Source organism: Panicum virgatum, chromosome 5N, assembly GCF_016808335.1.
Source record: "Panicum virgatum strain AP13 chromosome 5N, P.virgatum_v5, whole genome shotgun sequence".
NCBI lineage: Eukaryota > Viridiplantae > Streptophyta > Magnoliopsida > Poales > Poaceae > Panicum > Panicum virgatum.
In genome coordinates, this window is record NC_053149.1 from 55,937,358 (window position 1) to 55,954,455 (window position 17,098).

General features: G+C 45.8%; 2 protein-coding genes across 8 annotated transcripts; both read right to left on the reverse strand.

Annotated features, from left to right (window-relative positions):
- Positions 1 to 159: 159 nt before the first annotated feature.
- LOC120673136 lies at positions 160 to 7,323 on the reverse strand. Of its 7 annotated transcripts, none has more exons than XM_039953835.1 (18): positions 7,161 to 7,323; positions 6,622 to 6,792; positions 6,405 to 6,489; positions 5,783 to 5,885; positions 5,573 to 5,657; positions 4,994 to 5,077; positions 4,790 to 4,890; positions 4,398 to 4,506; positions 3,764 to 4,200; positions 3,186 to 3,267; positions 2,846 to 3,022; positions 2,719 to 2,765; positions 2,526 to 2,637; positions 2,025 to 2,117; positions 1,871 to 1,936; positions 1,714 to 1,760; positions 907 to 1,593; positions 160 to 775 (listed from the first exon to the last, which is right to left on the reverse strand). In XM_039953835.1, the coding sequence occupies exons 2-18, from the start codon at positions 6,736 to 6,738 to the stop codon at positions 418 to 420; spliced, it is 2,790 nt and encodes a 929-aa protein (XP_039809769.1). In that variant the 5' UTR covers positions 6,739 to 6,792; positions 7,161 to 7,323; the 3' UTR covers positions 160 to 417. The 7 variants fall into 7 exon arrangements, with proteins under 7 accessions (XP_039809769.1, XP_039809767.1, XP_039809768.1 ...); XM_039953833.1 differs by having other exon boundaries at positions 4,790 to 4,893; XM_039953834.1 differs by having other exon boundaries at positions 4,790 to 4,893; positions 6,953 to 7,283.
- Positions 7,324 to 7,902: 579 nt separating this feature from the next.
- LOC120674964 (subtilisin-like protease SBT5.3) lies at positions 7,903 to 12,386 on the reverse strand. The gene is made up of 11 exons (XM_039956058.1): positions 12,294 to 12,386; positions 12,100 to 12,167; positions 11,917 to 11,996; positions 11,642 to 11,800; positions 10,561 to 10,666; positions 9,931 to 10,471; positions 9,747 to 9,844; positions 9,404 to 9,649; positions 9,175 to 9,289; positions 8,862 to 9,078; positions 7,903 to 8,760 (listed from the first exon to the last, which is right to left on the reverse strand). Exons 1-11 carry the CDS (start codon positions 12,384 to 12,386, stop codon positions 8,099 to 8,101), a joined length of 2,385 nt encoding a protein of 794 aa, XP_039811992.1. The 3' UTR covers positions 7,903 to 8,098.
- Positions 12,387 to 17,098: the final 4,712 nt, after the last annotated feature.

Genomic DNA, 17,098 nt, shown 5'->3' on the forward strand with positions numbered 1-17,098 from the left:
TCCTGCGCGGGCCCACCCCGCGCCTGGCTCCCTTGTCCGGTCCTGGCGCCAGCCGCCGGAACAAAACTGCAGTAGCAACTGCCAAAAGGCTTCCAGACTCCAGCGAAGCCAGGCTAAATGGTCGGTGGCGACTTCCATGATTAGGCTAACGAATCACAATTGTTGGTCAATTATTGTGCACGGATCTCCATTATTTAGAGTTACACCAGCGGCCAAAATAATTGTTACCAAGAGTTACATGGACGGACCAAGCCAAGCACGAGCATTCGTGCCAGGTGCCACGAATGGCGTGCTTATTTCGGCAGAGGGTTACATTTTCATAGCTATCACAAGCAGCCTCAAACTAGGGAAGAACTAGTACTAAGCCATAATGTACTAAGGTTACAGAGGCTGCCAGTGCCAGCTGATCGCTAAACTTTACACCGGCGAGGTGGACAGCAGGAACGCCGGCGTCGACCTCTGCAGCAGAACGCCGCAGAAGGGGCAAAGAGGGACAGCGGGTCCTGACAGATCCAGCGATCCTTCGTCTTGGTTGGCGTCCAAAGGGGGCGCCTGCATGGCGAAGAATGACTGCGGCGGCAGCTTGTCGACCATGCCTCCGCAGCATACGCAGTGCCACACCGGCTGCAGGACGGAGCACAGGATCATGGACGCCCTGCACCGCGTCAACGTGTGCCTTTCTCGGCAGATGGCTACATCGGCCGACTCGAAGTGGACCGGTGCAGAGCAGTAGGGGCAGGTTTCTTCGACGGAGTATCCACATGCGGAGTTGATCCTGCAGGAGGAAATCAGTTCTATAAACCTATTTCGTGATGGCATTTCAGTGGAGTGGGCAAAGTTAGCAAGTCTGTTGACATTTTCTATACGAAATTGGTTGAGATGATCAATTGTGTTAGTAAAACATACCTGTTTCCTAGATCTTTGATCCTAGATATGAGATACTTGAGCTGGTTATGCACTTCTCCATCATTCATAGATACCCAAGAATCCATTTGGGCGACTCCAACAGGAAACCAGCTGTTTTCAGTAGAGGTACCATTGAACGAATATGCTGTCCGTTTTAGGACTGCAGCAAAGGTGAAACCCACCAGTCTCTCGCGAAGCTCTCTCTCACTCCTTATCAAAAGAGTGTTCCAGAACTCAGTTTTCGAGTCATTACCATTTTCAGCATCAGGACCAAGCTGCACATGATTGCTGAGCATTACTTTTCTACAAATTATGTTCAGTAAGTGTAGCTTCCGCAAACTGACACTGGGCAGCATGTCATGCCTTGAACATGATGGGGCATTGATAGAAACACACTGTGGATCACCTGAAAATAAAGCTGAGATCCACATATCCATCAAAGTCTCCAGAAAGCTGGGTGCATATTTCTTGAACCCTTGTAGCGCAGCTACAACATCCCATAAGGCAAGCCCCTTTTCAACATTTTCGTATTTCTTCAACGACCACAAAATGTTGGATCCCCACCACAAAAAGTTACTCGAGGATAAGATGGAGGACTGTGGATTGCAAACATCAATGCTCCTGTCTAGTGGAATACCAACAAATTGACCACCAATCCAAATGAATTCAACCACCGCCTTTTGTGTCCTATTATTTTAATTAACACAATTATAACCATGTGAATGCATTTTCTGAATGTTATATCAAAGCAAAAAAGATTTATACAAGGATCCCAGTACATTTCATAATGAACTATAAATGCATTACCTGGCTTGATACATCTGGTCTAAAACGTTCAGATCCAAACCACGGACCTGAAAAAGACAAAGTTCATCAATTCTTACACCTTATGCATACAATTTTTACCTACAACTACTGTTCACTTGAGCAAAAAAGGTGCCAGATATAGAAGCCTAAAACATACAACAGCAATCATTTGTCCTCCAGGTGCTAGTGTAATACCAAAGCATCGATCAGAGACTTCTGATAGCTGCATGCACATTCAGGAGCCAACTGTAAGGGGAAAAACACTTGGACATCAAGGAAGATAACAGTTACTAGTACTTATTTATTTTTACATCTGTTGATTCTTTTGACTCCGGAAAATTTGTATGCACGGGAATTTCTTCAAGGTGGTTTCCGTTATACATCCAACAGCGTGCAGAATTATCCTGAAAAAGAAGAAAAATGTTAAGAATCTGCAAATGATATAATGCTCAAGAAGAAGAAAGTTTTGAAAGACTAACAGAGTGCAAAGTATAGTATATTCAGCAGAGTTACTAATATAATCAACAATCAAGACCGCCTTCATCTTTTCAAGTTATAATAGGTTATATTTGTCAAAAATGAAACCACTCCTTCAGATAGTACCATAGTCGAAAAGAGGCTCATAAACTTTTAGCAGTGAAACAAGGTTTTTAGTATCAAAATTATGCTAGTTAATTTGTCATCTATCCTTTTATTTATTTATTTATTTTCTCATGTGCAATTAGGTACATTCATAGTGAACGATGTCTATCGTAGACAATGATAAATGTTCAAAATGAGAGACTGACAAGAAAAAAAGAATGAGAGTATACAAGAAACCAAGTGCAGCCATAGCTGACGCAAGTAGTCAATTCATACTTCAGCTCAAGTAATTTTTTACACAGATCCCACGTCTCCGGTTGCTGCTTTACTTCAACCCTCAAACTTTCAACAATTCAGTAGTTTCAATTGACTTCACATCCAAAAAGGTAGCAATCAAATAGTGCTACAGAAGAGTTAACTGACCTGACTGCAGCTGTATAAACAATAGCCATCCATACCCCACGATAAACCTGTCACCTATTGTAATGTTAGACATTTTTGTTTCTTTTGTTAAAGAGAAAAAAAATACTCAACTAATGTGAAGTTTTACCACTTGATCATGTGCATGGCATGCATTGGTATTCTCAATTTTGGAGCTACACGTATTCCACGTCCATGTTTCCAGTGACCCAGATACTCGTCCAATCGCCAAATTAATCTCGTACTGAGACCCAGCAGGTACAGCTAATGAAATTGCTGATACTGGAGCTGACAAATCAGTGGTTACCTGAAAAAAAGGAACATTTGGAGTGAGAACTTTAGTTAGAGAAGATAACTTCATTGCATAATAAGCATGCTACATCAAATTGATGTTGTGCACTCAAAAAAAAATGTCGCATAAATCATTCCTGCCAAATTTGAACAGTACTAAATTGATGCTTGTTATGTACCTTAGCAACTAATGCAAAAGGCACTTCTTCTGCATTTGTGCATCTATTTAAACCTTCAATATTCGCCAACCATATCTTCACACTGAGAAAAGAAATAAATATTCACATGAGATATGAAACTTTTACAGAAAACAAACCATCAGAATACCAAATTTTGTAAATCAGACAGAAATGAAGAACAAGAATCTTTAAGGCATGGGGAAAACCATTTTCACCGCCACCCAGATATCTGGTGCAGAGAATTCTGTGCATCATCTTTAACATTGATTACTTAAATTAGTAAAAAATGGAGATGAGGGATTTTTTTTCTTCCTTTATCAAGACACAAACATGAAGCTTTAGGCACATCACATGCCTATACAGGTCCTCCTGCTTATGAAGGCACTTGGCTGATTCCAAAGCATATAGCAGCTCAAAGTATGTTTTCAAAATATGATTATCACATACATTCCCTTTTGCCATGTCATTACTCATGAAGAGCTCACAAAAAGCTATGCAAACAACCAATACATGATATAGCTAAAGAAAGCACATAACCATTTTCAAACAATACGCATTAATCACGCATTCATCCTCACCTTCCGTCTGAGCATCCAGTTGCTAAAAGCAGCGAGGATGTTGAAGAGCCTTCAGAGGAAACTTCCCAGGTTATGGCACTGACCCATGATTTATGAGCTTGCAAAACCCCAATGAGCATCGGATCACTGTTAACCACGCCAGCATCTATTGTGTAGTATTCTGGCTTATATAGTTTCCAAAAATACACGTTTCCAGACTTGGAGCCCACAGCAAGAACGCACCAATGCCTCAATAAACAAGAAATTTTATCACTTGATGACACGAGTGGAGACCATGCAACAACAAGGGAAGACAAACATGCATCACGGCAAGCATACTGCTTTGCCGTGATAAGAGGAAGAGATTTGTTTCCTCCATTGGAGGACAATGATGCTTTGGAATTTCCTGTGCTGCCTTGTCCATTTACAGAAACAGGTTCCTGTCCATGTTTTGCAGTCTGGAATCACAAATACAGCAGTGTTAAATAAACAATAAATTCAAATAGAAAACAATCATGTGCAATATCCTACGAAATACCTTCACTTAGCATAATAATTTATTCTTTCTTTTGTTAACAAACAACATGGTTGTCCTTTTACAAATTGAAAGAACAAACTGAAACTTCAGCCTAAGTGTGGAACACTAAATTTGTACCTTTTTCGAAGACTTCTTCTTTGACTTAGAGCATGGTTTCAATGAGAAGTCTGCATCATTTGAAGCATCTAAATCATCTTTGTTGCCATCATAAATATAATCGTCAACTCTACATATTACATTCAATAAAAAAATATTCAAAACAAATTCAGGTACAGTATATCAATGCGAGAAAGATTGCCAAGAATGTTGACTTCTTGCAATAAAATAAATTTCAAGGTAAGATCTGTGACGTCCACAGATGAATGGGGTAGAGAATGCATGCAAATCAGCATTTCACAGCCCAAATAATAGCTAAATGATGCTTCTTTAGATCATCTTGTTATTCCAAATATGGTGACTGTTTCTCTATTTGCAAAATTATGATATGGAAGCCGAAAATTATCATTCACCTTGGTGGTTTTCTTTTTCTCTGTCCAGGATCCCTGCGAGAAAGAGGATCTTGCAATTCACATGTAGAACCTAAAACCTCTGTCTCTTCGGTATTTATATTCTTCTGATCACAAAAGAATACTTTGTAACCACATATTCAGACAGAAATATCATGCCACAATCAAAGAATAGAGCTCTCAGTGCTAGAGTGGAAGGTATTATACCAGAGAAGTCAAATGAGAACCATTATCCTCTCCAAAGTTTATAGTTTTGTAGTAGCTAAACAGCAATTGTGATAGATCTGCAACCTATAGACCAAGTGAAAGGTTCATAAGGACCAATAACAGCTACCTAGAACAAGTGATCACTCCTAATGAATACATGCAATGAAAGACAAAAACTTAGCCTGGTCAGAACAAATTCACAACAGGCAATTAAGACAATTACAAAAGCTAGTCCGTGAACAAAAGAATCAAGAACAAACCAAACTGCAAATTGCAAGTTTTATTCCGATAAGGTGGAACACTACTACAACAGTAAGGAAGCATTACGAAATGAATTTTGGCTGGAAACTAGGTAATGCAGTTAATGGTGAGCCGATCCCCACTATAATTCAAGAAACGTTTGATTCCTCATATGCATTATGCATGGACCATTAAAACAATGGTGCTAAGCCAGACCCAGCACAAGAAAAATCAGTTCAGCGCAGAAATTCAGTTGGTAATTCAGACAAACTTTCTAGATTCTCATATATAAAACAATCATAAATTCAACATTGTTCACATAGCACAGAAAATGCTTACCTGAACCCATTCATCACAAATTTCCCAAATCGGTGACCGGTAAAGCTTCACATGGCCATCCACAGTGCAAACAGCCAGCAAACATCTAGATTTGTCATCCATGTAGACATGTTAAGTGCAGCAGGATGAGCAGATGAACTTGCGCACAAAAATTACATCTAGTGAAGATCATGTATAAATGATAAAATTGAATGTCAAAGATATATATACCCAGAATTAGGTGCAAATCCTTGCGGAGACCATGAAATTGACCGGGCACATGGTTCGGCATCACGAGCTAGGCAAGTGGGCACTAAACATGGCTCAAAGAGATCTGCAAAATATTGGCAATCGAGAATTTAAGATCAAACAAAAATTCACCTACATGGCCACATTGGACATTTTTTTCATTCTTTCTTGACAAGGCAGTAATGGAATTATGGAAAGCTTCATACTGACCTATAGAAGGCAAAATGGCATGGCCTTTGTTTAGGAGGTGGTTAGGTAGGTTGTGATGGAACATGCACTAGCCATTGTAGTTTGAATTTAAGGGAGTAGAATATGACTAGTAAAACTGAAAGGTCCAACTAGCAAGACAGTTCACTCATTACAGTTCACAAGGTCCCATTTAGTTTTTAACAGCACCCTACATTCACACTGCAAAATTGATGTCAAAGAAACAAATTTCGGAATATGGTATAGTTGAAAATTGAGTCTTCAATGCCCCAAATAGGCGTACCCAGTGCCGTAGGCTTCCCGCGCTGCGCGGGATTCAATGCCCCCAAATAGTTAACAAAAATCTGCAAGTTCAATACATCCTACGGGAGATCACTAAAGCAAAGGTCAAATTTACCTTCTCTGTTAACCACTCCTATAGGAAAAGGATCACTGCGACGAAGTCCAACCACTCCACGAGGCCCGTCAAGCGCAGCTGGGTTCTTAAATAGGTACAAAAGAATCATGATGAGTGCAAGGTTAGGCAATCCAGATTCCATACATGAACTACCATGACACCTGAACATTTACGACCTGAACGTGAAACATCTTAAGAGTGATGGGATTGCACTTACCAGAATAGTGACAATGTGACCAGATGCGACAGCCACCAAATTGTCACTTGACCAAGCAATGGCATTTGGGTAAGACGGAGAAGCAATCAGTGTCACGGCTTGGTACTGCGGAGCCATGGCACTAATGCCCAAGCATATCTACTGATCTAGCAACGAAATTAAGCTCGAACGCTGCAAAAAACAACAGTTGACTTATGTTTGCTTGTTCAGATGTAGATAGGATTGTAACATTTTCCAGGAAATCTGACGAGAATGCAATGCGAAAATTGCACGTATATACTGCTCCTAAAGAACGGAAGCGGGTGGGGATTAATCAAGCTGCGCGTCTTACGAGCAGCTTGATCTCGCTGCTGCAGGGCCCGGTGAGCGTGAGCAGCCAGATCCGGAAGGTCTTGCCGGCGGGCATGTTGAGGATGACGTTGTCTGCGGCGGCGCACGCGGCCGTCCAGGAGCCGGCGAAGGCATCGAGAAAGAAATAGGCACAGGTAGGAGGAGGACCCAGATGCGGCTGATTATTCTGAGCAGCAGCGTTGGCGAACCTTGATGTCGTCCGCGACGCCGTCGCCGACTGCGCCGAAGTCGTCGAGCGTGAGGATGATGCGGGGCTTGGCGGCGGAGGGAGGGAGCGCGGCCGCGCGGGGTGGGGGGCGGGGCCGGGATAATTGCCGAGCGGATGGACTCGGGATAATTGCCGAGCGAGGTTGAAAGGATAGATTAGCGAGGAGGATACAGTCGATTGGATCTATTTTTTTTGGTAGGTCTTTTTCTAGCTAACTTATGGCATGTGCAATAATTTAGACAGATGTTGTCTATTTAATATACACAACAGTTAGGCCAGTTTTAGGGAGAGTTTCATGGGTATAGTTACTTAGACTGGAAACAAGGTAATTGTGCCCGATGAGTTTCTTGGTGATGAAACTCTTTGCCATGTCAGCAAAATTGATAATATTTAATGTTATAAAATTCTCCATGAAACTTACATTGAGACTAGCCTTAAATAGATAGTTTTACAATAATTTAGACAATTATTATCTATTTAGCTGTCTATGTGATTTAATATGTACTATAGTTGCTATTGTTTTGCATGGGAGCACGAGCCAAAGCAGTAGATGAGATAGTAGATAGCAACACATTCTTTTCTCATTTAATACTGACCACATCAGCTTATTTTGTTTACATGAATTTATATAGACAGTTGTTATCTGACCGTTGACTCTTAACTGTTGGACATACTCTTATTAAGGATGAAGAGTCTCTTGAAAATGTAATAGCCCACGAGCTGTTGTTTTCCTGAAAATGTAATAGGTGTTCTCTTGAAAATGTAATAGGTGTTTTCCTATGTGCATCGAACACTTTGTCTTCCAGGATGTAATCCCCCCAAGTTGATTTATAAAGCTCTCTCCTTCTCTCAAGAAAAAAGAAAAGAAAAAAATTACTCGAATACCTGCGTGAATGCCTCGCGGGCTCTGATACTCTGCTATCCACACTTCGTCCTAACCACGATGGGGCTCCGTACGCGATGTGCCTTGCTGACGCCCGAGGCGTACGCGTCCAACCCGTTCGCGTCCGACCACACGATACTGCCGAACGCGAAGTTGCTAGCCGCCTCGGCGTCGGCGACGTCCAGCTTCACCGTGAATTCCTTCTCCTCGCCGACCCCGAAGCCGAGCACGTCCGGCGCCACCGTCACCTTGACCCCCGGCGGCTCGGTCACCGTGACCCTGTACTTGCCGGGCGCGCCGACGTTCCTCAGCCGGCGCCTCACCGTGGTGCTGCCGGTCAGGCAGGGCACGGCGATGGACGGGTAGTTCATGTCCTCGGGGCGGCCGTACGGTCCCTGGCTGCACGCGCACGGCTCGCCGGCGGCGTTGAACAGCGGGAGCAGGAGGTTGGCCAGGACCGAGACCGAGAGGTTGACCGAGAGGTTCGGGAGGGCGACCACCGGGAGGTCCTGGACCGGGTTGTGGGTGAGCTTCAGCGAGCAGAGGAAGTTCGTGTAGTCGGCCAGGGTGGTGTCGTACACCAGGCTGGGGTCCAGGGCGTCGACCGGGTTCACGTGGCCTGAGCCGTAGCTGAACGGCGTGGCTTCCGTGCCGGTCTCGTCCCGGATCGGGTTGCCGTCGTTGGCCACGGTGGTCGCTGGAGCGCAACACGCGAACATGTCAGGCAAACGAATTCAGCACGTGTTGCAGGTCAAACGATGGTAGCTAGCTAGTACTAGCTTCGATGCTCCGGCTCACCGGTGGTCATGATCGCCGACTTGATCATGGCGGGGCTCCAGGAGGGGTACTTGGTCCTGAGCAGGCCGACGATGCCGGAGACGTGCGGGCACGACATGGAGGTGCCGGACATGATGTTGTAGGGGACGCCCCGCCGGTCGTCGAACGGCAGCTCCGTCGGCGAGACCGCGCCGCTGTACGCCGCGATCACGCCGACGCCCGGCGCCGTGATGTCGGGCTGCACGCCACGGATCAAGTCAGTTCACACGATTCGTTTGAGCAAACACAAGGGAGGGAACCTTGTTGACTTGGGAGCAGAACGATGTGCGCCAACCTTGAGGATCTGAGGAGTCACGGGGTTCGGCCCTCGGGACGAGAAGTCTGCCATCGCCGGCGCAGGCTTGACCCCAAAACTCGCGTCCGTCGCGTTGATGTAGCCCAAAGGATTGCTAGAAGTTGAAGTGGAAATGCCGACCAGTCAGTCCACTCCAATGCGTCACGAGATCAGTGGACCAGGAAGAACGAACGTCGTTACTGCTATCGGGGGCAACGGTTTTGCTTACTCGGTAGAGCGGAGGTAGGTGAAGAGCCGGGCGCACTGCGAGTAGGAGCAGTGCGCCGCCGCGACGAGGTGCGGGTCCGCGACGACTGAATCCCCGTAGCCGGCGTCGTTGCAGAGGGCCATGCCGACGCCGCCGGCCTGCTTGACCACGTGCCCCTTCTCGACTCTGCCGTTCTCGCCCCTGACGCAGACGACGATCTTGCCGGTCACCTTGGCAGGGTCCAGGGAGCCAGCCAAGCACAAGGACCTGCAGGCAGGCACGCACGAGGAGCCTCATCGATCAGCACGCTCTGAGATGGCACGTTGAGAGCCACATAGTATCGTGGATGAGTTACAGTAGTTACGAGTTGCTGGCAGGCTGGTTTGCGGCGTTGGCGTTCTCCCCGCTGACTATCGGATACGCCTGGCCCAGGGGCAGAGTGCTGGCCCCGAGACTTTGCCCCTGCAAAATTTGCAATTCGCATCCAAAACGGCGTGAAAATCTACTACTTTTCCATGAAAATATACAGTAGTAATCGAGCAAATTACCTCGATGGAGATGCTGCCGCCGAAGGTGACGTACGCCGGGAAGTCCCTGTCCATGGTGCTCGCGCCGACCGTGAACATCCACGGGGCCACGTTGGTGACCGTGCCCGGTCGCGGGCCCGAGTTGCCGGCGGAGCACACGACGGCGACCCCGCTCTGGACCGCGAAGAAGGTGCCGATGGCGATGGGGTCCGAGAGGTAGTCGGAGGCCTCGTCGGCGCCGAGGGAGAGGGAGAGCACGTGCACGCCGTCCGCCACCGCCGCGAGGACGGCCGCGAGGACGTCGACGTCGGAGCAGCCGACGGCGTAGCACGCCTTGTACGCGGCCACGCGCGCCCGCGGCGCGCCCCCCGCGGCCGTGCCCGTCCCGTGGCCGAAGGCGCCGGCGCCCCGGACGAGGGAGCCGCCCGCCGTGGACAGCGTGTGCGCGCCGTGCCCCACGTAGTCCCTCGGCGAGGACAGGTCCTCCTTGCTCGGGAGGTCGCCCGCCAGCCAGTGCTCCGCCTGCAGCCCCGCGCTGAAGAACCTCGCGCCGATCAGCTTGCTGCGCGTGCACGACATGAGCCGTCAGCTTCGCCATGCGCGATGGATGTTGCCCACAGGGCAGGCAGGGGTGCTGGTCATGGTCGTTACTTGTTGCAGCGGAAGGTCGGGTCGGAGCCTCTGTCGCAGATGCCGCGCCAACCCTTGGGTACGCCTAAGCCATCGTCTTGGAAGCTCTGGGATTCCGACCATACGCCTTCGTAGTTGGTTCAGGGACGCACACGCACCAGGCAAATGTGAGAGTGAGCCCTTGGGTAGCTGCAGCACCTTACTACATGGGATCAAGTTCCTCAAAGAAAGGCCCCTGCCTGACGCGAGGACTAGCTAAGCTACCGTTTGTCAGGTTGGACCATCAACCATGCTGGGATCTGCTTAACTAATTTGAGTTCGAATCATCTTCAGGGCAGTTAAAGAAACATGTCGTGCATCTCCAGGCCTAATGACGCAAGGGCTCGTCACTTGAGTTGTTTGGTTCCCAATAGCTTATTTTAGCCGTATCTCATCAAATGTTTCGATGTCAATTAACAAGACTGAACATAAGCTAATTATAAAACTAACCACATAAGCCTAGTTAATCTGTGTTTAGCATATGTATACTAGCATCACATGGGCTAATTGGACTTAATCGATTCGCTCGCGAATAAGCTATGAATTATGGAATTTACTTTATCATTAGTCTATGTTTAATACTTAAAATTAGTATCAAACATCCGATGTGATGGATTTAGAACAAGCCCCAGAGAACCAAACCTGGCCTTAATAGGATCCAAGTAAAAGTCGCAGAAGCATCTTTATCTGGATTGTTCTTGATTTACAGTCTCATTCGCTCTGTTCACTTGGTTTGTCAGCCAATCAAGTATTTTTCTCTCACACCAAATCAGCATCAACCACCAGTCACCAGCCAGCCAGTAGTACTTTTCTCTTACAACAAATCAGCACCAACTACCGGCCACAACTAGTCGAACCGAGTTAGTTGCTTTACTAGTTTCTTCGATTACAAATATGAATTCTTCAATGTTTTTGGTTCTTAATGAAACGAGTAACATAATGTAAATTTTTTTCCCTAATGAATCTAGTAATGTGGTTGTCAATCTATACAAATTTTAGGTACAAATCGTACGACCTTATATCTCGGCCAAGGGTAGGGTAGGATCTTGTCATGCTTTCGTACCTGTGTCGATGTTGCCGATGATTGTGTCCGCACCCAGCTTTGCGGACGACCAAGCGGGGGTTTCCCGTCCGTCCTCCGCGAGCCCGAGGAAGTCCCACGAGTGGGTGGTCCGGAGCCGGAGCAGGGTGCCTGGGATCACCCTCACCACTCCGGGGAGCTCTGAACCAAAAGCAAAAAAGAAACGCATCAGCGCGCGCGATGCATCCACACGTCGTCTTCCATCATCACCCAACCAATTAATCCATGTATAGCAGATCAATGAGTACACAGCATACTTTGGAGGAGCGTTAGGAATCCATCGTCGATCTGCAGCGCGAGGCCCCGGATGGCACTGAACTCGTAGAGGATACTGAAGCTGCATTCAGCCGCGAGAAAAAAAAAACAGTAATAAGCTAGCACGCGGTGCTGGTTTCTCAGCAAAATGGGCACCAGTGCAGCACTGAAAAGCGAGATCTTACTCGTTGGTGATCGTTGAGAGCAGAGCAAAAGGGCTGGCCGGGAAGTCCTGGAAGAAGATCACGCAGGGCTGCAGGCGCGCACAAAAGGAAAGAAAGGAAAAAGAACCAATGCAAGTCAGAGATCGGCTCAACGACGACTTGACATTGCACGCACGCATATCGATCGAAGAACATGGGATGGGGCATGGCGTTGCCTTCTTGTCGGCCGCCGCCGGGGTCTGCAGCTGCAGGGCGAGAAGAAGCACCAGCGCGAGGAGGAAGACGCGGCCGGCCCCTCTCCGCCCCATCGCGCGCGCGCCAGCTCTGGCTAGCTGCCGTTGACACACCTACCTGTGGTTGCGCGGCTCGGGCCTGCTGGCGCTGGCTGATTTATCATTTATAGGCAGGCCCCAAGGTCAAACGTCTGGGTGTTTTATATGTTGTCGGCATGGAGCGCGCGTAGAGATGGCAACGGGTACCCGAAACCCGAAACCCGATGAGTTTTTGCTCCATTAGGGTGCGGGCATAGATTAAATTCTATACCCGCGGGTTTTTTAATGGGATAAATTTCGTACCCGTCGGGTTTGCGGGTGCGGGTTTGGTCTTCAAGTACCCAAACCCGCAAATCCGTGGGTACAATAAACCCGACAACATATAACCTAAAATACTAGTGTCACAAGGTTTTGTATCAAAATAAGGTTCAATCACATGCTAAGAGAGACTTAGGCTCATGTACTTCCATTCCCATCGATGATTATCTATTCATAGACTCATTTGGCTATAATGCATTGTGTATTTGTTTATGTTTTCTATTAAATTTTGTTGCTTTTTCTATCGGGTACGGGAAACCCGCGGGTACAAAAAACCCGCACGGGTACGGGCATGAAATCATACCCGCGACGGGTATGGGTTTTTTAACGGGTATGATTTTATTCTGGCGGGTATGGGTTTGGGTTAGTGATACCCGACAGGTTTGTACCCGTTGTCATCCCTAAGCGCGCGGGCACGACCCCACGTTCAGTCAGCAGGTAGCCTGGCATCGAAGCAGATCTCCACATGCGCGCCTATCGGCGTATCGCGTGTTCAGTCTCCCAGGATCGGTGCGCAGGTGTAAAAAGTTCGGTTCATGGAAGTCAGTGGCGGAGGACGCGGAAAAATCGAGGTATGGCAATATTGTAGTCTCGCTGTGTGTCCATGGGCTAGGCCTGCTAATGGGTTGGGTTGAAATGGGTTTTATGAGGTGGGTTTTAAAATGGGGTGTGTTTGGATGGGTTAAAATGGGTTGTATTAGTTAATGGGGTGGGTTGGGGCGGGCTCTATATAAATGCGGGTTGAGGCGGGTTGGGTGGGCTGAAATGGATACTTTTTACAAAATAGTATAACTATATATAAATGTGGGTCCCACGTGAGAGCTGGACTCTGAAATTAAAATCACGTGTTTATATCAGAAAATTTTATCGAAATTGACTGAATTTTGTTGAAGACGATTCAGTATGACTGGCAGCTATTTTGTGCAAATCAGTATAGCTAGAACTACCTGTGGGCCCCACATGAAGAGCTGAACCCTGGAATTAAAACCTCGCGTTCACACTATAAAATTTTATCGAAATTGACTGAAATTTGTTGGAGATGACTCAGTACGACTGGTAGCTACTATGTGCAAAGCAGCGTGGCTAGAACTACACGTGGGCTCCACATCAAGAGCCGGACTCTAGAATTAAAATCTCGCGTTCACACTATAAAATTTTATCGAAATTGACTGAAATTTTTAGAGATGAGTCAATATGACTGACAGATGCTCTGTGCAAAATAGTGTGGCTAGACATATATGTGGTCCCCACATTAAGTGTAGAATCACTAAATTTCTATGTATAGTAGAACCCATGGGTTTTTATGGGTTACCCGTTTATAACGGGGCGGGTTGGTTAGAGTTGAGAAATTAACTAATTGGGTTGGGTGGAGTTGGGTATCTAAATATGTTAATTTTGGGTGGGGTTGGGTATGGTGCGGGTTACAACCCATTACCAGGGTAACCATGGGCTGCTCCATCACTCCATGTACGCAACACGAAGCCATCCTTTGCGGCTGCACATGCTCCGCCTCCTCCATCGATGAACTGCGGCTAGCTGCTGGCTCAGCATGACCGTGCCTCCGATAATCATGCCATTGTGCGCCCGCCCACCACTGCGTTGAAGGTTGAACTTTGAAGCATGATTTTTTTACGACGAGTGAGACCGTTGCGCATCTAAATGCTAGCGACCTGGGCCATCTACGGGCTGTGCTCCATTATTCCGTGCATGTGGCCTTGTCAGCAGCCCACGTAATCATACACTTCAGCCCATAGGATCAGCGACAGCCCAAACGGTTCGCTAGCGTCGTCTTCTTTCTCCAACATCTCGCCGTTGCTTGACTCAGATATACGAAAGCCGCCATGGCTGGTTGGCCAGAGATTGCAAGCATGGAAAGCTAAAGTGTATGGAGTATATATTTTAGGCAAAATCAAGGTATGGCGAGCGCCATAGTCCGCCATAACAGGCCCTCCGCCCCTGATGGAAGTGGAAGACGGAGGATCTCTCTCTGTTTCATGCGAGAGAGATACTGGCCTTGGATCCATGTGTTATTTAGTAGGGAAAATTTGATTCATGCCACCACAACTCCGTGAAATTGGGTGTCATGTTGAAAATCATGCCACTCAATGGCATGATTTTCAACATGAGATCCAATTTCAAGAAATTGGAGTGGCATGGATCCAACTGACCCTATTTAGTAACACACCCCAAATAACTCTCAAATAACACTTGAGAGCCAAACATATGTGTGTTATTTGGCACTAACACCCCCAAAACTCTAACCCCTCCAAGAGATGATTATTGTGTTACTTCTGGTGGCCCCACTGAAAAAAGAGAGAGCATTGGTTCTTTAAGTACCATTAAATGCTAAATAACACTAGAATCCAAACTAATAAGTGTTATTTCTTTGGAGGGTTATTTAGAGAGGGTAAAAACTAACACTAACAATAGGATCCAAATACGGCCACTGATCAACACTAAAGAAAAAAAAAAGAGAGAGCAAACCTTAACATTAGTAATAGGAGGCTTCTTTTAAAGTTTTCACCGAGAATCTTAAGTGAACACCCTAGAAAAACACATGAACAAACCTGTGGCTCGGTGGTTGGTTCGCTCGGTGGAGCACCACCTATCAGACCAGAGGCAGCGAGACTGTTCATAGGCATAGAATGTTCTAGAGTAAGAGACATCGCATGGATGAACCTTAACTCTTTTGTAACTACCTGAATATGTGTAGAACTAGCTTTAGTATAAGGAAATTACCCGACCAGATTGTAGTTGGACTCCAACAGTACTCGGTTATGACTTTTCATGTAACCCTGTCCCCCCAAAGTATATATGGGCGGGCGAGGACCCCCTCAAAACAGAGACAACCATAACAACAACTAAGGCAATACAAGCAACCACACAGGACGTAGGGTATTACGCACCTCGCGGGCCGAACCTGTCTAAATCCTTGTGTTCCTTGCACCATCGAGTTCCAGAGTTAGTCGATCCCTTGCCTACAATCCTACTACTAAAGGTATCTCTGAGCAGACTTGGCAGCTAAACACCGACACCACCTACCCGAGCTCGAGCCCTGTCTAGGTCGAGTTTTGGGTGTTCCACGAGGATTGTCCCCGGAGGGGACCGAGTGCCTAGGTGTGTGTGCGTGTGTGGTGCTGTGTTACTTCATGGCACATTTTCAGACTTCTCGGCAGCCCATCCGTGTATGAGCGTGAGGTTAGCTCGGATGCTCAAATTGAGTTTTACATGATCCCCTAGTGCTCTGGGTGCTTTTAAAAAAACTAGAAAACTGGCAAAGAGATAAATTCTCTAAAAAAGTAAAATATTTGACCATCAATCAATATATGGTAATCATCATTGATAATAACTAGTTGAATACCCCGCGCGTTGCTGCGGGATTTCAGGGCAAAAATGTTGAAGTTGAGTGTGTTGAAAAGACACCCTGTTCGGCATGCTGGAGCTGGAGTTCTGTGAGAGAAAAACATTGTTACCTGGCTGGAGGCTGGAGCTGGAGTTGTGTGAGAGAAAAATACTATAGCGCTGGAGCTGGAGGCTGGAGCCGAACGCAGTGAGAGTTATGAAGTTGCAGTCAATTTTAGCATTGCAGATATATGGCATGTTTGTATATAAGAAATGCTTAAATATGGAAGTCGATGTACATATAAGAAGTTCTAGTTGCATAAACCGATAAAAAGAGGAACCATAATAGTTATGATAAGGATGCGTAAATTTTATTCCGGGGGGAAATGGAAATATCTGCATCATTTTGTGAAGCAAGAGATTGGATTTTGTATTGACTCTCTTGGATAACTGAAGTTTCTGATTTTTTTTAAATTAAGTGTGAGCAACGCAATTGTGTGAAATGTTGATAATCGAAAAGAATATATTTTGTTTAATAGTTTTATTAGTACCTATGTTTCATTGGACCAATGTAGAGATTTTGAATTGGTTATGGATTCTCCACCATCGTAATCTGTATTACTGTAGTATAATATGATGTTAGGAATGGGTGTGACAAAAATGCATGAGGGATGTCAGCACTTACATTATTTTTTTAACATTTTGTTGCTAATTCTGTCATAAAAATTGTTCATATGGCAATATAAAATCAAGTAAAAAGGTAAGAAATCTTAGTGGGTTGCGGAAGGCCAAGATATGAGCTTTCATTCAGATCCAATGGTTGAAATAAAATGATGATGTGGCTTCACCATAAGTGAGAGAAATAGCTATTAATGACTCTTAGTGGGTTGCACTTATATAAGATATATAGATAACCGTTGGATTTACTTCATTTCTAAAAAATTACTCACCTATACCATCATGAAGAATTAGCTTAAAATAGCCCTCTATATCTATATCTTAATTATCTACATCTACTATTATAAAAAATTAGATCCAAACATAATTTAGATATCTTAATTACCCATTATAAAAAAGTTTGTAGAACT